Here is a 25,281-nt window from a genome sequence, read left to right as displayed (position 1 = left end):
CTACCTAAGACAATCTACAGATTCAATGCAATCCCTATCAAATTACCAGGGACATTGTTCACAGAACTAGAACAAAATTTTTTTTTTTTTTTTTTTTTTGCTTTTTAGGACCACACCCACAGCACATGGAGGTTCCCAGGCTAGGGGTTGAACTGGAGCTGCAGCTGCCAGCCTACACCACAGCCACAGCAATGCAGGATCCAAGCCGCATCTGCAAACTACACCACAGCTCACTGCAACACTGGATCCTTAACCCACTGAGCAAGGCCAGGGATCAAACCTGCAACCTCATAGTTTCTAGTCAGATTCATTTCCACTGCGCCATGATGGGAACTCATTTTTTGCTTTTGTTTTTTGTTTGGATTTTGCTTAGAACAAAATATTTTAAAGTTTGGAAGCACAAAAGACCCAGAATAACCAAAGACATCCTGAAAAAGAAAAATGGAGCTGGAGGAGTCAGGCTCCCTGACTTCAGACAATACTACAAAGCTACAGTCATCAAAACTGTATGGTACTGACACAAAGGCAGAACTACAGATCAGTGGAACAGGATAGAAAGCCCAGAATTAAACCCAAGCACCTACAGTCAACTAATCTATGACAAAAGAGGCAAGAATATACAATGGAGAAAAGGCAGCCCCTTCAATAAGTGGTGCTGGGAAAACGGACAGCCACATATAAAAGAATGAAATTAGAGGAGTTCCCCTTGTGGCTCAGTGGTTAACAAATCCAACTAGGAACCATGAGGTTGTGGGTTCGATCCCTGTCCTTACTCAGTGGATTAAGGATCCAGCATTGCCGTGAGCTGTGATGTAGGTTGCAGACGTGGCTCAGATCCCTCGTTGCTGTGGCTACAGCTCCAATTGGATCCCTAGCCTGGGAACCTCCATATGCTATGAGCACAGCCCTAAAAAGACTCAAAAAAAAAAAACCACAAAAACAAACAAACAAAAAAGAATGAAATTAGAACACTCCCTAACACCACACACAAAAATAAACCCAAAGTGGATTAGAGACCTAAATATAAGACCTGATACTATAAAACTCTTAGAGAAAAACACAGGCCAAATACTCTCTGACATAAACCACATCAATATTCTCAGGTTCTCAGATCCAGCTCCTAGAGCAATGACAGTAAAAACAAAAATAAACAAACAGGGATTAATTAAACTTAAAAGTTTCTGCACAGCAAAGGAAACCCTAAACAAAACAAAAAGACAACCCATAGAATGGGAGAAAATATTTGCAAATGAAGTGACTGACAAAGAGATTAATCTCCAAAATTTATAAACACCCTCTGCAGCTCAATACCAAAAAAACAAATAACCCCATCAAAAAATGGGCAGAGGATCTAAACAGACAATTCTCCAAAGAAGACATACAGACAGCCAAAAAACACATGAAAAGATGTTCAACATCACTATTAGAGAAATGCAAATCAAGGTACCACCTTACACCAGCCAGAATGGTCATCATCAAAGTCTACAAACAGGGAGTTCCCATCATGGCACAGTGGTTAACGAATCCGACTAGGAACCATGAGGTTGCGGGTTCGATCCCTGCCCTTGCTCAGTGGGTTAAGGATCTGGTGTTGCCGTGAGTTGTGGTGTAGGTTGCAGATGCGGCTTGGATCCTGCATTGCTGTGGCTCTGGTGTAGGCCAGTGGCTACAGCTCTGATTCAACACCTAGCCTGGGAACCTCCATATGCTGAGAGAGCGGCCCTAGAAAAGACAAAAAAAAAAAAAAAAAAAAAAAAGTCTACAAACTATAAGTGCTGGAGAGTGTGTGGAGAAAAAGGAAGCCTGGTACACTGTTGGTGGGATTGTAAATTGGTGCAACCACTGTGGAAAACAGTATGGAGATTCCTCAGCAAACTAAAAACAGAATTACCATTTTGATCCAGCAATCCCACACCTGGGCACTTATGCAGAGAAAATCATGACTCAAAAAGATACATAGAAGTTCTCATCGTGGCTCAGTGGTTAACGAATCTGACTAGGAACCATGAGGTTGTGGGTTCCATCCCTGGCCTCGCTCAGTGGGTTAGGGATCCAGCATTGCCGTGAGCTGTGGTGTAGGTCGCAAACGTGGCTTGGATCCTGAGTTGCTGTGGATCTGGTGTAGGCCGGCAGCTACAGCTCCAATTAGACCCCTGGCCTGGGAACCTCCATATGCCACAGGAGCAGCCCTAGAAAAGGCAAAAAGCCAAAAAAAAAAAAAAAAAGAAAGAAAGAAAGAAAAAAAAGACACATGTACTCCAATGTTCATTGCAGCACTCTATACAATAGCCAAGACATGGAAACAACCTAAATGTCCATCCACAGAGGAGTGGATAAAGAAGATGTGGTACATTTACACAATGGAATATTACTCAGCCATTAAAAAGAAAAAAAAGAATGGCTTTTGCAGCAACATGGATGGACCTAGAAATTATCATGCTAAGTGAAGACAGACATCAAGACACCAACACCATATGCTACAACTTACATGTGGTATCTCAAAAAAGGTCACAATGAACTCCTTTACAGAACAGATACTGACCCACAGACTTTGAAAAACTTATGGTTTCCAAATGAGACAGGTTAGGGGGTGGGGGGATGCATTGGAGTTTGAGATGGAAATTCTATAAAATTTATGATGATCGTTGTACAAATATAAATGTAATAAAATTCATTGAGTAATAAAAAATAAAAAAAAAGAACACTATCTCAGCTATGCCCTTCTTGGTGCATCATGATGTTGATATGTCTTGTGATATAACTTTGATCACCTGCTTAACTTGGTGTCTGCTAGTTTTCTTCACTATAAAAATATAGATTTCCTCTTTGTAATTAAATAATCATGTGGGGGAGCCACTCTGAGACTCTGCAAGTGTTCTTACATCTGATATATACATACATTTCTCATCATACTCTGCCCCACTAATTTTGGCTTGCTTGCAACAGCTATTATTGTGAGGTTTGCCTACTGGTGATTTTCCATCTCCATCATACCTTCTACATTCTTTATTGGAGTTCTACTGTAACAAAGAGCTGTCTCTTCTCCTCCATCTATTTATTTGATAATTGACATATATTGGCATTAGTTCATGGATATTTTTCCCCCAGAGGTTATAATCTCTTTTTATTTTGTTCTTCAAATTGTTCCACTAGGACTCCTTTATGAGTGCATTCATTAGACCTCCTTCTGAATTGTAAATGCCACTTCAGTTGGGGAAGAGCAAGTAATTTCTCTGAATGAGGGATCACACATGGTAAGACTAACTTTACCACTTACATTACGATAAAAAAAAATCGTTTTTATGGAAAAGAACTATATATATTGAAATATCCCAAATGTGGTGTAATCTCTCAACTCTTGTTCATCCAAGACCTAATGGCCTTTGATCTTTATTTTATACATATTATTGAATTTTCTCATATTTAAATTTTCAAAAAATTTAAATTTCATATTTAGAAGCTAAATTTTCTCAGTATTTAAATCCACCTTCCCTTACACCACCCCCTCCCCAAATATTTTTGGCATTTCAAGAACACAGCCCAAACCACTAGAAATTCATATTAGTCAAAATTGATAATAAGTCTTAATTATGCTGAGTGAAAAAAAAGTCAATCCAAAAAGTCAAATACTCTATGATTCTATTTACATAACATTCTTGAAATGACAAAATAATAGCGATGGAGAAGAGAGCAGATGAGTCCTTGCCAGAGGCAAGACTGGGGAGTGACTGTGTCTATAAAAAAGGCCAATAAGGAGGATCCTTGTTGTGACAGAATTCTTCTGCTTCTAGATTTCATCAATGTCAGTACCCTGGCTGTGATATCACATTACAGTTGTGTAAGAGATTATAATGAGAAAAACTGGATAAAAGGTACAGAGGACCTCAGCATTATTTCTTACAACTGCTTGAGAATCTACAATTATCTCAAACAACAACAAAAAAATAGTGATAATGAGTTTCAACCCTGGCTTGAATACTCAGGAGAGATAAGATAATCACCATCATACCCCAACCCTGGAGATCCACTGATTGCCACTATCGGGTCTCCCCAGAATAACCAGCTGATGGCTAATTCTTCTTCAGGGTGTCTTCTTTCTGATTAGCCTTTATGTGAGTGGGAATAAGTACCATGAGTTAGGGAAGAACAGAAAAGTGCCAAGGATCAATAAGTGTTGGTTTGTCAACTGAACTACTAGCAGTTAACAGTCAAAATGTAATATTTAGCTCATAATGAATATTTGAAAAAAAAAAATCTTTTCTTTTCACAGCCACACCTGCAGCATATGGAAGTTCCCAGGCTAGGGGTCGAAATCAGAACTGCAGATGCCAGCCTATACCACAGTCATGGCAACAGTGGAACTGAGCTGCATCTGTGAACCTACACTGCAGTCTGCAGCAACAGTGGATCCTTAACCCACTGAGAGAGGCCAGAGATCAAATCCATATCCTCATGGACACTATGTCAGGTTCTTAACCCACTGAGCCATAACAGGAATCCCCATATTTGAGAAATTCTAAACCTTCACCACCAATTATTTTCAACATGTAGGACACAAGCAGTGAGAAATGTAGCAGGAGGGAAGATGGTTTTAGTTCCAATGACAAAACAAGGTTCCTGTTCAAGCCACTAACACCAACTCCTCCAAAGTACTTTTTATTGCTTAACAGAGGTAAAAGCACAGAAATGGTGGTGGCAAGAGAACTTAAAACCAACTCGGACTAAACCACCAGCTCTACAAACACTAACCCTCCACAATCATCACAAATGACTGAGGAAGAAAACACCCCAACACGGCAAGAAACACATCCTTCATCACAGTTCAGTAAATAGTGGTTAATTAACAATGTGAGACCAGATGTGGGTTTTTTTTTTTTCTGAAAAGATAAAAATCCTAACAGTCAAAATAATGTAATCATCAGTTTGTTTTTCTCTCCACAAAGGCTGACATTATAACCATTAAGCATATTTAGTAACTACATATATTCGAGCTCTGATAAAGGTACAGAAGACCAATTACTACAAATTGCTGCCCCTTCCCAATTTCAGTATTAATCTATCTAAACAGAAAATGGTGTAGGGGACAAGAAACTGCCCTCACAGATGCCTACAATCGTTACCTTGTGCTGTCCCAAGTCAATAGAGAGTTTCAAACCACATGTTCCTCACCTCCTCCAGAGGATGCAATGGTTGTAATCACATTACCATTACAGATTAATACTAATATACTAAGCTTAATAATATGATAAATTAGGTATTTCATATTAGATTCCAGCATGGACATGTAGAAGACATCAAAGTTTATATCACATTTAGAATGGATAAGCAGGAGTTCCTGTCATGGCGCAGTGGTTAATGAATCTGACTAGGAACCATGAGGTTGCAGGTTTGATCCCTGCTCTTGCTCAGTGGGTTAAGGATCTGGCATTGCCATGAGCTGTGGTGGAGGTCGCAGACAAGGCTCGGATCCCTCATTGCTGTGGCTCTGGCGTAGGCCAGCGGCTACAGCTCCAATTAGATCCCTAGCCTGGGAACCTCCATATGCCACGGGAGCAGCCCCAGAAAAGGCAAAAAGACCAAAAAAAAAAAAAAAAAAGAATGGATAAGTAATGGAGTCCTACTGTATACCACAGAGAACTACATCCAATTTCTTGGGATAAACTATGATGGAAAATAATGTATATAGATGTATGCATGGGTCACTTTCCTGGACAGCAGAAAAGTGCTATATAAATGTACATGTGGGTCACTTTGCTGTACAGCAGAAACTGGCACAACACTGTATCGACTACTTTAATAAAAAAAATTTAAAGACATCAAAATTTAGAGGAAAAAAATTTTTCTAAAAATCTTAAAAACCAAGAAAATTCTATTCAACAACTTGGATTTTTTTCCCCTATGAACTAAGAAATGTCCATCATTGCCACCTGCCATGATAAAGAGGTACTGGCATAAATGTGTGCATAGGATGTATGATACAATAAGCAGCTGATGGAAACATGCACAGAGACAGCCTGTCCAGAAGACTGGACTCCTGCAATATTTCTAGCCCATTTCGATTGTGTCTCTTGGGCTCTCAACCATCTCAAGTCTGGAGAGCAGACCTCTGCCTTTAACAGGACTCCTGTCTCCTCTCTCTCAAACCACAAGCTTCTACACTACATGCAGTCACTTGCTGTCTACCGCTCAATCCTATGGCTCCAAATGCACTGAACAAAGGTCCACACGTATTTTCCTAAACCATGCATGCTGCTGAGATGACTGTGGGCTAGTCTGGAGAATCTTTCATATCCCCCGGTCCACTGGAGGATGAATTTCTAAGCCCCTAAGGCTTAATACACATGCATCATGAGGTCTCCAGCCTCCTCAGAGCTGGCACAGGACAGCTGTTACAGCACCAATGCATCACATTCTACTTATAATGCAATAGATTGGTGAGTTCCTTGCGGGGCAGATGTCTTATGTTATCTGGGAGTCCCCAGGCCTGGTAAATACTAGCTATTTCACTAAAATGTGATACAACAAGAACTAATATTAGGCATTGCCCTCAATAGCAAACGTACTTTCTTTCACTTAATCCACAAAACAACCTCAAGGAGCCATCATTCACATTTAACAAATGGGACGCTTACAAACAATGAGGTCACCTACCATAAAAATATAGATATTAAGGAACTATCACCAGTGTCCACACTTCCCTAACTCTTTACACTAGTCTAGATCAAAGTTTTTGTTGTTGTTGTGGTTGTGGTTGTTTGCTTTTTAGGGCTGTACTTGCGGCATATGGAGGTTCCCAGGATAGGGGTCAAATCGGAGCTACAGCTGACAGCCTACACCACAGCCTCAGCAACTCAGGATCTAAGCCACGTCTACAAACTACATCACAGCTCACTGCAACACCAGATCCTTAACTCACTGAGCAAGGCCAGGAATCAAACTCACAACCTCATGGTTCCTAGTCGGATTCGTTTCCACTGTGCCATGACGGGAACTTCGAGATCAAAGTTTGTTGAGGCAATTACAATTCCTTTTCATCACCTATAAAACTTGCAAAATAAGTAACAAAGCTTAAAAAAATAAGTTTTCTAATGAGTCAAGAAGGTACAGAGTTCCTATTGTGGCTCTTGGGTTAAGAACCTGACTAGTATCCTTGAGGATGCAAGTTCGATCCCTGGCCTTGCTCAGTAGGTTACAGATCCAGTGTTGCTGCCAGCTGTGGCACAGGTCATAGAAGAGGCTTGGATCCAGTGTTGCTGCGGCTGTGCCATAGGTCTGTAGCTGCAGCTCCAATTCAAACCTCAGACTGGGAACTTCCATATGCCACAGGTGCAGCCCTAAAAAGGAAAAAAAAAAAAGGGTATAGTGTTTCTGTGTTTTGAAAAGGTTACTGTATCTTGATTTCAAATAGCTAATTCATGTCAGAGACACATGCCACTATTACTTTATATAATATTACTTATTTATGTGAATAGAATTTCAAATATCCCCAAAGGGTAGACCTTTTTGTGATCATTTAACTTTCCCCAAAATCCACATGGGTAAAGTTTTTTTCAGGCAAATGGAATTTTTTTTTTTTTTTTTAAAGAAGCATAGTGAGTTTTCTGATGAAGCAAAGAAATTTCTGATTTCAAGAACAGGGCTTTGGAGTAATACTGTATCCCTCCCTTATTAAGTAGTAAAACACAGTAAATAAAATGATAATGACAGGAGACTATAGCTGCTTTTGTTTGTATTTTTGTCCTTTCTGGAGAGGGGAAAAAAACTGCAACAAGTTCACAATCAGGAAGTTCTTTTTTTTTTAATTTTTGGTTTTGGGGTGGGTGGGTGGGTGTGTGTGTGTGTGTGTGTGTTTAGTGTTCTGTAAACCCAGGTTTTGGGGTGGGTGGGTGGGTGGGGGTGTGTGTGTGTGTGTGTGTGTGTGTGTGTGTGTTTAGTGTTCTGTAAACCCAGGTTTTGGGGTGGGTGGGTGGGTGTGTGTGTGTGTGTGTGTGTTTAGTGTTCTGTAAACCCAGGTTTTGGGGTGGGTGGGTGGGTGGGTGTGTGTTGTGTGTGTGTGTGTGTTTAGTGTTCTGTAAAAACCCAGGATCTGGGAAGGATTGTGTTAAACCAGGCTCCACACAGCGCTGCAGTTGGAAACATTCATTTTGAACCTCAGCCAAGATATGCAAAGCTAATTATGGAACTGTTAATTACTAAATGTTTAAAAGGTTATTTGAAGGCGACTAAGTTTCCACCAATATTGCAAAAGAATGTGAATAATTTTTACATAAATTTAAGTCCTCACTCGTTCAAAGCCACTTGCTAATTAGTCTAAAATTAGTTTTTCAGTAAGAAATGTGTATTTTTTTTAACCTACAAATTCAAATATCATTCTTATAAAAGCTGGATGCTTATGGCCAAACAGGCATTACTTTGCAAGACATGCTTTTCAAAATTGCACCCAGACCATTTAGTTGTATTTTACGAAAAAGTACTTAAGAAACAAATATTTATTACTAGAGCCCCAAAATGAGCCAAAATATAATTAAAGTATAAGTTGTCAGATGAAAATATGAGACTGCTCATAAACGAAGATAAAAAGAAATGGAAAATTTAACTGTAATAAACACAATTCTTCCACTAGATTTGAAAGTTAAATATTCACCAGAGATAGACTTTTGTGCAGATTCTCATAATTTAAAGTTCTCTGGGCTAAAGGTAATTTTTCAGCCCTCTCATTATGACTCAAGACATATTCTACTGAGTAACTGCAAAGAATTCAGTCTTGTACTGTTAGGAGCTCTCCAAAGACAAATTCATAAATTAGCTACTAAATCAAAAAGTTAAATAACAAAGAAAAGAAAATTTTTTTCATTAGCGAAGAACAAAGTATTATTAACCAGGAAGAGATGAGGTGGGAGCTGCTTTACACAAACCGTTTTAAAAAGTAACTTTTATAACCACCTAAAAATACAACCTCTTAGAGCTTGAAAGTAGAAGAAACAATTCTGCAATTCTCTGTTTCACCTGAGAAACCAAATACTGGCATTTAAACATTCTACATAAGCAATCTGAAAGGGCTGAACTCAGTAAGTTAATAAAATCGTTTAGCAAAAACATTTTATTGTTTCAAGCCTTGGGAGAGGGGGAGCTGTTTGTAATTTATTTGTCTTTTACTTCACTAAATTGCTTAGGTGACCAAGCTTCCTATTTAAGTGGTTAAAGACATAAACCCAAATAGTTTAATAAAGCAATTACTTAAGAGTCCTGTTTTTCCAACAGAGGTGCACTGAAAAATATCAATAGAATGCTTAACGTTCCTTCTTTTCAAGGAGGTTTGTTACCAAGAATACAGTGCTCCATTGACAAGACCTTAGCCACTTTCCAGACACACACAATACTTCTTCCCTCCTCTCAGACTCTCAGGTGAAAAATCTGAATTGTGAAATGTGGTTATTAATTCGGGTGACAATTTTTTTTGTTGTAGTTATTTCCCCCACCATCTTCCCCTCCAGTGATGTGTCTAAATAAATGGCAAAATGAGTTTCCATTTTCCCGAGGGGGCATGAAAAGCTTCCTAATTTTATAATAATTTTCAAAGCCCCTCTGTTTACACTGAGGTGCTCCCTAGCCCCAGATTCCCTTCACACTAATTTCTTAGGTTACACTAGTGACACCATGATTACTTCTAGGCATCCGATTGACCTAGTACAAAACTATGTCTTCATAGTCTGACAGAGAAACTAGCATTAAAAAAAAAAAAATGATAAATTCAACAAAAAATAATTTTACCTCTTTCCCTCTATTCTTGTCTTTCAAAACACCTTTCTTTTCCCTGTCATGAGAACCATACAAACTCCTTGACCAAATCTATCCTGAACAACAGAAGGAAGCATGACAGCAAAACTTTCCTAACTCATACCCTTCTGGTCATATCAAGTTTATTTAAGAACTCTGCTTTTTATATTATAAAATTCTAATGCTCAAGCACTCATAAGACAGTACAGAAAAACTTCCAGCCTTTGCAGTCACAAAGCACTCAACAGAAAAGACACCTGCTACCAAAACATTTTTTTTTATACTTTTGAGTAATAACTTTTACAAGATCATTTTTGACCAGCCAGGTAAAGATGGAAAACATTTACATTTTCACTACTTTCTCTTTAAAAGCAATACTAAATAAACATGGGGGTTTGCACTAGTAATAACCAAATGAGCATCAAAGTTAACAGGGCAGACACTTAGGAATGTTCACAATGTTGGTAGGTTTCTCTAGGTTTACTTTTCTATGAAGGTTTGGTGGGAAGTGTGGGGCTTTCAGACTGTTCGTGAAGCTGTCCCATTGTGGTGTTAGTAACTGGCCCACTTCTGACTCAGGCCAAGTTCTATGCTGGTCGGTTTGCAATCTATTCTCCACAACTGGCACGGAAACAGGAAAGTTTAACAGTTCATTTCTTTGGCACAATCCAGATGCCGTCACAGTGGAGGTTTTGTCTCTTCTGGTCTTGTTTAGTGACCCTCCCCCTCCCACCCACCTGACACTAGGTTTCCAGTCATTACTATTCTAACCAACCAACCTAAGATACCCCCTCCCCCCAATTTCCACCAAAGGCCTCTGACATCATTTTCTGACTGGCCTTGTTAGGTTCTAATATTCTCAGCATGTGCAATTTCACTTGGCACCCCTAACACTGAAAGGCACCAAAATATTTCACTGAAATGTGCTTTTCCAACACACTGTGACTGGGAACGTGCATTTCAGATGCAGAAGATTGACAAGTGTAAAACAGCAGATGAGGAAGGCACAGGACAGGCAGTGTCACAAGATCAAAGCAGGACATTCTTTGTTTAGAATAAAATAACCCTTTAAAATATGAACTTTCTGGGGACACTGTGAAATGAATTTTCTTGTAAAATGATCACCCAGCTTCCACACGTTGGGTAAATATGTGCAATCTATCTACAATCCCCAGATGAGACCGCTCCATCAGAAAAAAAAAAAAAATGAAACATCAAAAAACGGTACCAGGTGTCATTCCTGGGCCTTGTCCAAAGGCAGCCAGCGGAAGATTCTACGTTATTCTCTTCTCCCCACACTAAATAAGCACAATCAATGGAAGAGAAGAAGAGCATTTGGATTTGAACAGATGGCATCCAACACCTAACAAGAGAAGCAACTCTTTCGTGCCTTAGATGCTCAGTGTCTGATGGACCAAGGATCAGGAGGGCTTATTTGTCTTAAGACGGTTGGCAGCAGGATCCCCTGTAGTCACCATCCCAAAGCTTAGGAACATGCGTCATTATCCAGTCAACAACTAAAAGCAGAAAAATCAAACAACCACATTTTTAAAAAAATGTCCTCCTCTCTAGTCCAACTTGAGACGACAAAATCCAACACCATCATCAATTCTTCCATTTCAAGCCACAGAAAAATAAGCCTGAAGGTACACGAATGTATAAAGGTTAACAAACTTATCTAATTTTGACAAGGTTGTGCAACACCGAAAGAATCCGCAGGGCGCCCTTCCCGGGGGCGGGGGGGGGGGTGGTATTTGAATATGCCTGCTCTGCAGCTCTGTCTGCAATTGAAACTAAAAGCACAAACCCAGCTATTCAACTCCCCCCCCCCTCCTTTTAAAGTAGCATCCCTTTGGCAAAAAAAGCAAAATAGTAAACACACAAACATTTCAACGTTTTACCTGAGAAGGCCACCACGGATCTGTCTTTTGCAGAGCCCTACAAGTTTCCTCACTACCTATGTAAACACCCAACAACTCTTAAGGTAGAAAGGACCACATTCCCGGGAGGAAGGGAGCCTGCGGCCAAGGTGGCAGAAGTGGCCGGCCGAGGGGAGGGGACTCCCACCCCAACTCCAAGAGACTCACAGGCCCGAGCGCGGCTGTGAAGAGGGCACACTCGGGAGAGACCGCCCTGCCCTGCGGGACAAACGCTGGGACAGGTCAGTTACGGGGAGGGCGGCGAGAAGAGGAAAGACTCGAGAATGGGGGCAAATACAGCCAGAATAGCCAGGGTAAGATGAAGACCGGATGCCGCTGCAAGTTGGGGTCCTGATCCTGGGCGCGGGTGCGCCAACCTAGCCGCGACGCGGCGGTGGGGGCAGGGAGGATGCAGCCGGCGCAGGGCTCACCTGAGGGGTCCTCTCCGCGGGGTTTTTCATCACCGCCTGGCGGAAGCTGTTATCCACGTAGGACGCCATCTCCCCCCGCGGCCGGGAGCAGGGCCGCTCCGCGCCCTCGGCCGCCTCCTCCCGGCCCAGCGCCGCCGCCGCTGCCGCCGCCGCCGCCTCCGCCCTGCGCGCTCCGCCCGCCCGCCTCTGGCCAACCAGCCAAACCGCGGCGGCGGCGGCGGCGGGGCGGCCGAGCCCGGGGCGCGCGGCGGGGCGGGGGGCGCACGAGGCCCGAGGGTCCCTGCGGCGCCGGGCGGCCGGGAACCTTCTGCTTCCTCTGTGCCGCGCGGCCGGCAAGGCTCCCTCCGGGCCCTGGCTCGACACGCCTCCCCGGCTCCTCTCGGGGACTCTGGCGGCTCCTCCCGGCCCCGCCGGGCCTGAGTTATTTTTAGGGAGTTAGAGCGGCGGTGAAAGGGGAGGCTACGGGCGCCCAGGCCTCCTTCCCCCTGGCTTCTCTCGGGGGCTCGCGCCGCTGCCTCGGGTCTGCTGGAAGCACTCGGGCACCGGGGCGCCGCGGCCGCCGTCCGAGGGCCGTCTCAGGTCCGGGCTCTGCGAAGCGGGATGGCCTCGGCCGCCGTCCCCGCCGCGCCGGGGCTCTGTCTACTGCGCTCGGCCGTGCCCCCCGACTGCTGCTGTTGCTGCTGCTGCTGCTGCATCCCTTCGGGCCGCCCTGCCGCCGCTGCCGCTGCCGCCGCCTCAGCCGCCGCCGCCGCCGTGCGCTCCGCCGTCGCCGCCTCCCCCCATCGGCGCGCGCGGAGCGGCCAGAGAGCACCGCCGGGCTGCGCCCTCGGCCGCTTTCTCTCGGCAACTTTGTTCCCGGTCTGCACGGGCGCAGGAGGGAAGGGGCCACGGGCAGCCGGGTCCGGACTCCCAGCGGCGGGCGTCGCGCAGAGCCCCCCGGAGAGTGTTTGGGAAGCGGCGACTCCCCTCCTCTTCCCCACCTCTTCCTCCTCCTGCGCCTTCACGGCAGCCCAGCCGCTCCTCAGGGAGGAAGCGGCCTCCGGGGCCGGTCGCTTTGTGCTGCAACCATGGTGAAGCGTGAGTGACGGACCGGCGGCCAGTCTGAGTGCGCCGCGTCGGCGGGGGCGGGGCGCCCGCGGCGCCGGGTCCCGCCCTCCGCACCCTGACTCTGGCCAGGCGGCCGCGCCCTCACTCCCGAGCGGCATTTTCGGCCGCGTCCAGGTGCTCAGCGTCCCGGGGCGGCGAAGGGTCGTCCCCCTTGAGGCCGGGCTGACAGGGCCCCGCATCTCCTGGCCTGCAGGAGGCGGCGCGCCCAGGCGGAAGGCACAGGCTCCTTTCTCCCCGCTCCCCACCCCTTCCCCCGCTCACGCCGCGCCCCCTACCCACACCCCAGCCCGGATCCCGAGGGACCCTGCCGCGTCTGGTCGCCTCTGCAGACGACTCCTGGCGCCAGGCCTCGGCCGCTGGGGCTGAAAGTTAACCCGGAGCAGGAGTCCGGCCCGCTGCTTGGGCCTCCCTGGGCATCCGTTTTGAACCTAAGGCTTGGCTCCCGAGTTGTTTCAAAAGCGGTAAATCTTCAGAGGATTTATTTTGCTTATTTGTAACTTAATGCAGGGAAAGAGTTCCCTTCCTGTCTTCCGTGCCCATCAGGCACCTTCAGACGCTTAAATGACCACGAAACTAAGGAGCTGGAAACATGCCAGTTCCAACACTAGACCAAACACCTCCCAGACAGACACACTCCAGATCTGAAGGTGATCAGTCTTTTGCGCGAGACCCCGACCGCAAGTTCTGTGGCATAATCAGAGACACTGGCAGATGTGGCTTCTCATTAGGCAAGGTAAACCTCCAGACACCGGATCCAAGCCTGACTCTCTTGGTGCAGAGAGCTCTAGGACAGAGCCCTTTAAAGATATTACGGCGCCTGCTGCTTCCCCCCCACCCCGCCCCCGTCCTCCTCCTCGCTGAGCCAGGTCAAGGTGTGTAAGGTCAGCCAAGCTGCTGCACGGGCTCTGGAGTTCTGATCCTAGGGTTTTATTTTTAACTGCCTCCTCTTCCCTAACCCCCAATAAGTTCATGCTTTGCTGTCAGTATGGAGGCCATACTTACAGGAAGATTGTTACTTTCATGACCATCACGCTGAAGTTTTTTCAAATTTTCAAACATGCTTTTGCAACATCTAGTTTAAGTACTTGGGATAGGGTCCTTAAGTCACCTGAGTGACATTAAACAGATTGTGTACCTTCCTGGAGAAGAGATTGTTTCTGCCCAACCTTCTGAAACTGAATCTGAGTTACAAATTGTATCTCTAGACCTTTGCCCTGCATGCTCCCCCATATTTCCTTCCTTTCCCTTAGCTGAAGCCCAGCATCAACTCGGGAGGGGTGGGGGAAGGAGCAGGCTTGCAGGCTTTCACCCACAGCACGTGGAAGTTTTGGGGCCAGGGATCTAACCTGAGGCACAGCAGCAACCAGAGCCACAGCAGTGACAAAGATGGATCCTTAATCTACTGAGCCACCAGGGAACTCTCAGCATCAAATTCTTTGACATAGACCTCCCCACCTTTAAAAAGTGTTACTACAGCTCTGGAAGAGAGGCAATGAAAAAATCAAATCCAATGAAGTGAGAAAATATACCTGACATCTCCATCTGGTGTCTAGCAGACATCTCAGAATTAACATGTGCAAACCAGACTCCAGATCTTCTGCCCCAGAGGTGCCCCACCCACAGACTTCCCCATTCCAGCTAATGTCATATACACCATGTCACCCATTGCCCAGATGAAAAACCTTGGCTTTTTTTTTTTTTTTTTTTTTTTTTTAAGGCCATATCTTCAGCTATGGAAGTTCCCAGGCTAGGGGTAGAATTGCAGCTGCAGCTTCCAGCCTACACCACAGCTCACAGCAACACCGGATCCTTAACCCACTGAGTGAGGCCAAGGATCAGACCAGTGTCCTCATGGATACTAGTCCAGTTTATTATTGCTAAGCCATGACAGGAACTCCTTGGGCATCTTTCTTGACTCTTTCCTATCTCTTATGCCCCACAATTTTCAGTAAATGTGTCAGCTCAACCTTCAAAGTACCATATCTGGAACCTAACTTCTACCCACCACCTCAACTACCATGGCCTTGGTCCAAGCCAGCATCCCCTTCTTCCTGCACTCTGCAGTAATCACCTAGCTGGCCTCCTACTTTCTGCCCTTGTCTCCAGCATCCAGAGTTGAGTCTTTTCTCTCCAGCTTATGTCACTCCTCTGCTTTAAAAGGGGGGGAAAAAAAAAAAAGGTCCATGAGCTCCCCATCTCATGTAAGGTAAAACTGAGAGGTCCCTTTCATGGCAAAAATGACCTATACACTTGGCTCTCCCCCTCCACTCATCTCTCCAACCTCATCTACTACTCCACCCCCTACTCAGTTCCCAACCACATTAGCTTCTATGCTGCTTCTGGAACATAGCAAGCCCCAATATCATGGCTTTTCCTTTTGCTGTTCCTCTGCTATCTCCCCAGCCCACCATAAAACAAAACAAAGCCTAGAATGTTGTTTCCTTCCCTCATCACATCTTTATTCAAATGTCACTTTCCCTGTATCTCCACATGCCTGTTTCTCTTTCTTGCTTTTCTTACCACCATCTAACATACTACATATTGTACTGATTTGATTTATTTATTTTTTTGTTTCCCTCCACTATCATGTAAGCTCCTGAAGTCAATAGTTTTTGTTCTTTTTGTTCAATGCTGCATCCCCCAACATGATATAAATGAATGAATAACTGTGGTGTTATCTTGTATGTGTATAAGGCTATTACATATATTATCTCATTTGTGATATAGGAGGGCAGTCTAGAAGAGAAACATAGCCTCTCTGTGCCTGTTTTCTGTTCTTTAAAAAGCAGATAAAAATAATTTTTAGTAGATTTCTCAGATTAGTGATCTCAAGTCACCTATACTCCAATAAAATTTATAAAAAGAAAAAAAAAGAATGCCATTGATTTTCTTTTTTTAACGTAGGGTTTTTAAAAAGTGGATCAAAATTGCATGCCCTGAAGATTTGCAAGGATCCAGTAGAATCCACATCAAGTGGCTTGCATAGCCCTTGAAACACAGCATATGCTCAACAAATGGGAGTTATTTTTAAGATCATTCCCATCATCCCAACACTCTGAGGTTAATGGGACAGTTACTATCTTCCTGTTTACAGGTGAGGAAAATAAGACTAAAATAGGCTATGTGATTTACCCTAAGTCTGGGCCTGCCTTGATGTTTGGGAGGGTCTGGGGCAGGCTAACATAGACCTCATAATAAATTATTATTATTATTATCATTATTATTATTACTTTGGCTGCTCCATGGCGTATGGAGTTACTGGGTCAGGGATCCCATGATAAATTCTTAAAGCTATAAATTAACTGGAACATGGTGCTGCAGGGACTATGGGTTTCTGGCCTGAAACATAGCTGTTCCATCATGAATCACAAGAAGGCTCATACATGGAGGACACCCCAGACTGCACATCAAAACTACTTCATACCCCTCACCAATATATCCCTTGGCCATTCCTCCAGCCTTAGGCAATCACATCTGGAAGAGGCAGAGCAGTAATTTCCAGGGTGCAAGGTATTCAGAGAATGTGGAACTCCTTGTCCCATGGGGAGGGTGTAGACACAGCAGGGTCCCTCAAAGCCTAGGCAGTAGGCAGGAACTTGGCCCTCTCAGATTGCACTGCCAGAGAGCTGTGAGTTACAAATGCAAACCTAGCTCTTCTCCCCCCCTCCCCCCAACCCTGAGTGCTCGACTGTGATACTGAATTGCACTAGTGACCTCAGGTGAGGCATAATAGTATGTCTTACCCACCAATGAGAATGACTAACTCCCTGTCAACTTCTAAGCTATCAATTAATTTCCATTCAAGTTAATTTCCCCACTATTTATAATCTACTTCTCTAAGGATGTCAATAGTCCTTATCACTATTCAGCATCTAGGTCACCTGATAACTTGGCATGCATGGCTGGTTTATTAACATTTCAGTGCCAACAGGAGACTGTGTACACTGTGGGTGATAGAATTAGACACAGATCTGCCAGCTTGCCTATTAGCCTAAACCAAACTGTGTCAATCAACCACAATCAAAGTAAGCCATCTAGTATGCTACTTCATAAAAGCACATATAAAAATGAGACTTTCTTTGTTCATCTCTACAACCATCATGATATCTAGAAAATCATCAGAGAACGAATAGAGAGACAGAACACTGGGTTTTAAGACTAGAAATACATTTTGAGTTCTGGCCTTAGTATCATTTTACAGGAAGCTTTAAAAAGCTTAATGATTCCAACAGTAAATTCTAATACATCTCTAAATATATCATGTAAGTTATGTGTTTAGAATTACCTTTTTTTTTTTTTTAACAGCCACACCTGCAACATATGGAAGGGGGTCAAACAGAGCTGCAACTGTGCAGCTGCAACCTATACCACAGCCACAGCAATACCAGATCCTTAACCCCCTAAGCAAGACCAGAGGTCAGATCCCTATCCTCATGGATATTAATCAGGTTCTTAACCCACTGAGCCACAGTGGGAACTCCCTAGAATCATCTTTTAAAGTGAACAAAATAATCTTTAAAAATTCCTATGGGTCCAGCTCCAACACAAGATTCATCTATATCTGTCTATAGAGAGACATTTTGTTCAGAAAATTGAACTTTCATGGAATGTTTACTGTTCAATCAGTCAATAAATATTTATTGGGTGCTACATTTCAGGCACTGATCTCTATGCCTGGAGAACCAACAGCGGATAAGACAAACCTGGTCCCTTTCCTCTCCTTGTACCAGGCACTTGCTAAATTTACTCCTCTCACCTGGGAGAATGGCCAGGGTGCTGGGGTCCAGAAAGCTGCCGGGTTCTAAGAGGAGAGGTCACCCTGGTTACCATTTTCTCTGGCTGTTACAGCGGCCTGAAGCCAAGGTTTGGAGCTGAGATGCTGGCTTTTATTAGGGAAGTTCCTCACATACATTCCCTCTCCTCCCCCCCAAACGATTTTTGTTTACTTTGTTTTGCAGTTACTTGAACCTCAGGAGAGTGGAAGGCTGGAGTTAAGACACTGTATCACTTTCAATGAGCAGGCTCCACTAGGAAATATTGTATCTACCTGCAAATAGCATTCCAGAGAGTCCCTGGTGTAGAATATAGTTACAGAGCCCAGGGAAGATACAATTTGTTCATAGGAAACAAAGCAGATGAAGTGTATCAAAAGCACAATTAGAGGCAGAGTCAGGTTTGATTTTATAAGGGATGGGAATCAATTCAAACTTAAAGTGCTGCTGTCACGTGAATCAGAACAACACAGATGTAGATGCCATGTCGACATTTAGATATTTTGAAACTGAGTCTACTAGAAGAAACCATTCTTTCCTTATTTGTTAATATTATGACCTTGATTCTGCCTTGGACACAAAATGAAATAAAAATATAAATCAGAAAACATTCAAGCTAACAAATACAACTGTTCTCTCCAGTTGCAGGATTGTACCCACTAACCCCAGCCCCCATACACACTGACAAGCTCTTTCTTTGGTTGATTTGCTTGCATGTGAAATATTGGGCCAGTGGGAAAGCACAGCCTTCTTTATTTCCTGATTGTGAGAGAGCTGATGCTGACATTTCTAGAAGGAATGCATTGTTAAACTTTTGATCCACTGTCAATTCCTTCTATTGTTGCCCAGTGTTTGGCATTTATTTTTATGAATTACCCAACAGAGCTGTAGTCCAAAATCAGTCTACCAGTTTTAAGGAGACTTTTAGAAGGGCTTAGGTAAAATATGCAGATTAAGGATTTTTTTAAGCCCGAAAATAGTAAAATGAAGGACTTCGTTTCAAAACATAACAATCTAAATACCACCACACAATCAATGAGGGTGTAATGCATACATTTTAAAAGCCCATACAGGATATCATGAATGCTTAAATCAGTAAGGGAAAGAGGAAAACAAAACAAAACAGAACCTTCCATTTCAAACATGCAAAGTGAACCCAGTAAGATAATTCTGTCATAATGGAGCATTGCATAAAATTGCATCTGGGTTGTGTTAAGGGGGTTACACACAACTGAAATTACATTCACAAGTACACTGGCATGCAGTGCAGAGTTTGTAAATGTGTGGAGAAGAGTAGTTACAATTATTACCAGCTCTGGTCTCCAAGTGGTTTTCAGAGGGATAAAGCAACTGCACTATAACACTGCCTTAGCAGAATCAAAATCTGACAAGGTCATGGCGGGGCAGGGGAGGAGGGCGGGAGGGGGAAGGAAGCAGTGTTCTTGAACAGCTGTGATTTTTTTTTTTTTTTAATGCCAGTACTAACAATTATTCTGAAGTCATGATTTTTAATATGTGTTAAACCCAAGACCAGGGCTAGGCAACATATGTAAACAAAGTGTCCGTGCATTGAGCTTCTAAATCTAAATCAAGCACAGGAAGTGAAGGGCAAACAAGAGCGTGGGAAACATGCATTGAGGGTCAGTTTGGAAAAGGAGGCTATTTCATTGCATTGTATTTTAGTTTTAACTCTCAGAAGATGCCTTATTTTGCAACACAAAAATGCAAAGGAGGGAAATGGAAGGGGGAAAAAACGTTGTCTTCATGGCAGTTAAAGGAGGAAATCTTAAATATGAAGATACAGCAAGTTTGAGACTTTAAAGAGGCAAGCACAAATAAATGGCAGAAAGAAACTCTGAACATTGCCTGGGATCTGACACAGGAGGCAGGTAAAATAACATGGCTCAGAAGAAAAGAGAAACTTCCAAGCTCTGGGAGGTAGGCACGTTGCCACAGTCCTGGCCAGCCTCAGTGTGCTTCTTATATCCACATTTCACTCATCACAGAACATAACTATGACCAGTGATAAGGGCTGGTAAGACTTTTAAAACAGAGTTCAGTCCCGCCTTATTCTTATCTCACTTACAAGGAATGAGCCTATGGCATCATAGCTGTCTGTAAAAATCCAGAGATCATTAAATCAGGGTAAAGACCAGCATAAACCCACAGTACTCCACCCCAACCTGGTCAGGTACGTCAGAGACAGGGCTGCTGATACATGAGATAACATAGAAGTGACTGACTAACAGAACTTTATCACATTGCTGCAGGGGTTGGGGGGAATGACATTTTTTTCACAGTGGAGTCAATGATGTAGCTTTATATGGGCATGGTGGAATACATGATATAGTGGGAAAACTTTGGAACCTAATATCGGACAGCCTTGAATTTGAAAGACTTTTATGATAGATATGAGCTCTGTGACCCTGAGCAGAGATCTTAACTTCTCTGAGCCTTAGTTTCTACCATTATAAAATGTAGTTAAAAAATCTCCCTTGCCTGATTACTATGACAATAACTCAAAACAGGATATATAAAAACAAATATTCTTTCTCATCTCTCTTTTTCCCTAAAAGGAATAGCTTTGGTCAAAGAATATTTATATGGCCCTTTGAATTTCTAGGAAGGAAGAAGCCTAACTGTATATAAAGCCTAACTGACTTTATATACAGAGTTTTGAACTTAGAGACAGTTCTTTTCTTTAGTCTTTTTTAGTATATAAGCTTTAATTACTTATTGCAAGGAGCCCAGAGCCTCAAAAGTAAATAATGTTTTATCTGGGCCAATGGTTTCTGGCTGGGGATGATCAGCATCTTTACAATGCTAAGCATGCTGGTAGAGCAAGGCAGGGCTAGATGTCTCTGGAAAGAAAGCCTCCATGTTCCAGAGGGCAGAATAGGATCTGCTTATCAGATATGTCAAACCTGAGTCTGATGGCATCTTGGCATTTGTCAAATAAATGAAAGAATTGACTCTGGCAAATATGAAATCTATTGCCAGGTTTATGTCCATTTCAAAAAGCAAGGGAGGAATTCCTGTTGTGACTCTGCAGTTACCAAACCAACCAGGATCCATGAGAATGGGGATTTGATCCCTGACCTGGCTCAGTGGGTTAAGAATCTGGCATTGCCATGAGCTGTGGTGTAGGCTGCAGACGCAGCTCTGATGCCACGTTGCTGAGGCTATGGTGTAGGCCAGCAGACGCAGCTCTGATGCCACATTGCTGAGGCTATGGTGTAGGCCAGCAGCTGCAGTTCCAATTCGACCCCTAGCCTGGGAACATCCATATGCTGCAGGTACAGCCCTAAAAAGCCAAAATCAACGGGTGTGGTGATCATTGTGAAATGTATAGAAACATTGACTTATTATGTGTAACAGGAAGTAACATAGTGTTGTAGACAGTTGTAGTTCAAAAACAAAGTCATAGAAAAAGAGATCAGAGTGTGGTTACCAGAGACAGGCAGTTGGAGGAGGAACTGGGTAAAGGCAGTCAAAATGTACAAACTTCCAATCATAAAATAAATCAGTACTGAGGATGTAATGTACAACATGATAAATATAAGTAACCCAGCCACATGTTATATATAAAAATTTTTAAGAGAGTAAATTTTAGGGAGTTCCCATTGTGGCTCCGCCGTTAACGAATGCAACTAGCACCCATGAGGATTCATGAGGACTGGAGTTCTATCCCTGGCCTTGCTCGGTGGGTTAAGATCCAGCGTTTCTGTGAGCTGTGGTATAGGTCGCAGACATGGCTTGGTTCCTGCATCTCTGTGGCTGTGGTGCAGGCCAGCAGCTAAAGCTCTGATTAGACCTCCTAGCCTGGGAACCTCCATATTCCACGGATAAGGCCCTAAAAACACCAATAAAGAGAGAGAGAGAGATCTTAAATTTTAATAGTTCTCATCACAAGGAGAAAATTTTTTTCTTTTTCTTTTTTCTTTTTTTTTTTTGCGGGGGGGAGCTGTACCTGCAGGCATGCAGAATTTCCAAGCCACAGCAGTGAAATCGTCAAGCCACAGCAGTGAGCCACCGGGGAACTCCTTTATTTATTTAATTTTGTATCTCTATGAGATGATGGATGTTCACTAAACATACTGTGAACCTCATTTTATGATGTATATAAGTCAAATCATGCTATACACCTTAAATTTATAGTGCTATATATCAGTTATGTCTCAGTAAAACTCAAAGAAGAAAAAAACAAACTTAAGCTCCAATCAAGGTTCAAATGAATAAATTGAGTTGTCAACTCTAAAAAAAGAAAAATCAAGAGACAGTTGCCATGCACTAATTCATGTGTTATTGCCTTTTTTTTTTTTTTTTTTTTTTTTTTGTCTTTTTGCTATTTCTTTGGGCCCCTCCCGCGGCATATGGAGGTTCCCAGGCTAGGGGTCGAATCGGAGCTGTAGCTACTGGCCTACGCCAGAGCCACAGCAACGTGGAATCTGAGCCATGTCTGCAACCTACACCACAGTTCACGGCAATGCCGGATCATTAACCCACTGAGCAAGGGCAGGGACCGAACCCGAAACCTCATGGTTCCTAGTCGGATTCGTTAACCACTGCGCCATGACAGGAACTCCCCTTTTTTTTTTTTTTTTTTTTTTTTTTTTTTGTCTTTTTGTCTTTTTAGGGCAGCAGATGGAAGTTCCCAGATTATGGGTCAAGCTGGAGCTACAGCCACAGCTACAGCAACACTGGATCCTTAACCCAATGAGTGAGGCCAGGGATCAAACCCACATCCTCATGGATACTAGTCAGGCCCTCAACCCACTGAGTTCCTGTCCCATTTTTTAGGTATCAGAATTATTGATTCCAAGTACTAATATGTGTAAATCTGCACATAGCCCTCATAAGTCAGAACCTTAAAAAAGTGTAATAAAATTAATTTTGTTACATTTTAAAATTTATGTATCAGAGAGAGCCAATTTAGTTATATACAAAGATAATATTCACAGCGATATATTTGGGATGGTTGCAACTCCTAGATTTTTAACAGATTTTAAAACCAAATCAATCTGTCCTTTACCTGACCCACCAGGGGCCAAAGAATGATGGACCAGAAACTCCCCATGGTATCCACTCAAGTTTAGCAGGGCAGAGCACAAGATGAGTAACTGAGTAGAATCCACAAAACTACTGGAAGCATTTCTTCCACCTATTTATTCTAAAGTGATTAAAAAATACATTCACCCATGTACACACACACACACCCACACACACACACACACACACACCACATTTTCAAGACATGCTTCCTGCAGTCTAAAACAACTTCCATCAAGAACTATGGAAATTTGGGGATAAAAAAGCACTGAAGAATTACTGGAACACATATCAGTAGCAGCACTGGCACAGGGTCCCAGGCTTTCTCCCAGCAATAATACTAAAAGAGAAAGTTCCCGTCATGGCTCAGTAGTTAATGAATCCAACTAGGAACTATGAGGTTGCGGGTTCAATCCCTGGCCTTGCTCAGTGGGTTAAGGATCCAGTGTTGCTGTGAGCTGTGGTGTAGGTTGCAGACGTGGCTCGATCCTGTGTTTGCTGTGGGTCTGGCATAGGCTGGTGGCTATAGCTCCGATTAGACCCCTAGCCTGGGAACATCCATATGCTGTGGGAGTGGCCCTCAAAAGGCAAAAAGAAAAAAAAAATAATAATACTAAAAGAGATCTCAGAGGAGCACCTGTACAGCTCCTTTGTGCAATTAAAGGATCTGCATTCTATGATACCATTGTCAGATGCAAATGGGCCATCTCTTTCCTGGGAACTGTCAATATTAGAGCATATTAATTTTTCTGGCCAAGACATTCCTGTGACTTTTCTTTTCTTTTCTTTTCTTTTCCTTTCCTTTCCTTTCCTTTCCTTTCCTTTCTTTTCTTTTCTTTTCTTTTTTGTCTTTTTGCCTTTTTTTTTTTTTTTGTCTTTTTGTCTTTTGTTGTTGTTGTTGCTATTTCTTGGGCCGCTCCCACGGCATATGGAGATTCCCAGGCTAGGGGTTGAATCGGAGCTGTAGCCACCGGCCTATGCCAGAGCCACAGCAACGCGGGATCTGAGCCGCATCTGCAACCTACACCACAGCTCACGGCAACACCGGATCATTAACCCACTGAGCAAGGGCAGGGACCGAACCCGCAACCTCACGGTTCCCAGTCGGATTCGTTAACCACCCACGATGGGAACTCCTCTTTTTGCCTTTTTTAAGGGCCTCTTCCCACGGCATATGGAGGTTCCCAGGCTAGGGGTCTAATTGGAGATGCAGCCGCCAGCCTACACCAGAGCCACAGCTATGCGGGATCTGAGCTGCATCTGAGACTCACACCACAGCTCACAGCAACACCAGATCCTTAACCCACTGAGCAAGGCCAGGGATCGAACCCACAACCTCAAGGTTCCTAGTTAGATTCGTTAACCACTGTGCCACGACGGGAACTCCCTGACTTTTCTTTTAAACACAATAAAATGGAAATTGGAAAAAATAAAGACTTTCTAAAAAGGTTTTAATTCTTTCTTTCTCCCCAGCTCAAAGTGCCAAGCAATGTCTAGACCATCCAGTTGTCTTTATATGATTTCTGTTCTTGCCCAAAAGTGGGATTCTTTTGAAGGACTCTGGGTCCAAGGTTGGGCAAACTCATGCAAAGCTGGAGACAGACTAAACCAGGGCAGTAACCTCTGTGAACAAGCCCAGGCAATCATTGGTGGTAGGGAAGGACAAGAATGCAGGATATGAGTTCTGACCACTCTCCTTTTCCTTCAGAAATTGTGAGCCCAGGGCAAGATCCAGTCACAATCCTTAGACTTCACTTGGGAAATGTGGGAAACACCTATCAAAAGTCACAAACAGGCATGGTTTCTAAACAAAGAGCTTTCAGCAGGACATTTCAGATGTTATATAGTCTTTCTTAGAGACAGTTTATCTTTGGGAGAAGGCACTGAGTTCAGGACATATATTGTGCAAGAAAATTATCCCTTGGAGTTCCCGTCATGGCTCAGTGGTTAACAAATCTGACTAGGAACCATGAGGTTGCGGGTTCGATCCCTGCCCTTGCTCAGTGGGTTAACGATCCGGTGTTGCCGTGAGCTGTGGTGTAGGTCGCAGACGAGGCTCAGATCCCGCATTGCTGTGGCTCTGGTGTAGGCTGGCAGCTACAGCCCCACTTAGACCCTAGCCTGGGAACCTCCATATGCCATGGGAGTGGCCCTAGAAAAGGCAAAAAGACCAAAAAAAAAGAAAGAAAGAAAAAAGAAAAACTATCCCAAGCAGTAAATCTCCTC

At 43.5% G+C, this 25,281-nt stretch overlaps 1 protein-coding gene across 10 annotated transcripts in view; it reads right to left on the bottom strand.

The window, feature by feature from the left end:
• RAPGEF2 (Rap guanine nucleotide exchange factor 2) overlaps positions 1 to 12,287 on the bottom strand; it is a 256,095-nt gene extending 243,808 nt beyond the window's left edge. For all 10 annotated transcript variants that reach the window (XM_084972184.1, XM_084972195.1, XM_084972196.1 and 7 more), the window contains exon 1: positions 12,128 to 12,287. Coding sequence is in view for 9 of the 10 variants with exons in the window: in XM_084972195.1 (XP_084828321.1) it covers positions 12,128 to 12,196 (69 nt within the window). In the remaining variant the exon portion in view is untranslated. The remainder of the gene's footprint in view (positions 1 to 12,127) is intronic.
• Between the last annotated feature and the right edge of the window lie 12,994 nt (positions 12,288 to 25,281).

The sequence above is a fragment of the Sus scrofa genome, chromosome 8 (genome assembly GCF_054392235.1).
Source record: "Sus scrofa isolate SSC_HxYL_T2T_F1_AM1 chromosome 8, Sscrofa_HxYL_maternal_Yorkshire_Landrace_v2.0, whole genome shotgun sequence".
In the NCBI taxonomy this organism is placed as follows: domain Eukaryota; kingdom Metazoa; phylum Chordata; class Mammalia; order Artiodactyla; family Suidae; genus Sus; species Sus scrofa.
This window is presented reverse-complemented; position numbering and strand designations above follow the sequence as displayed.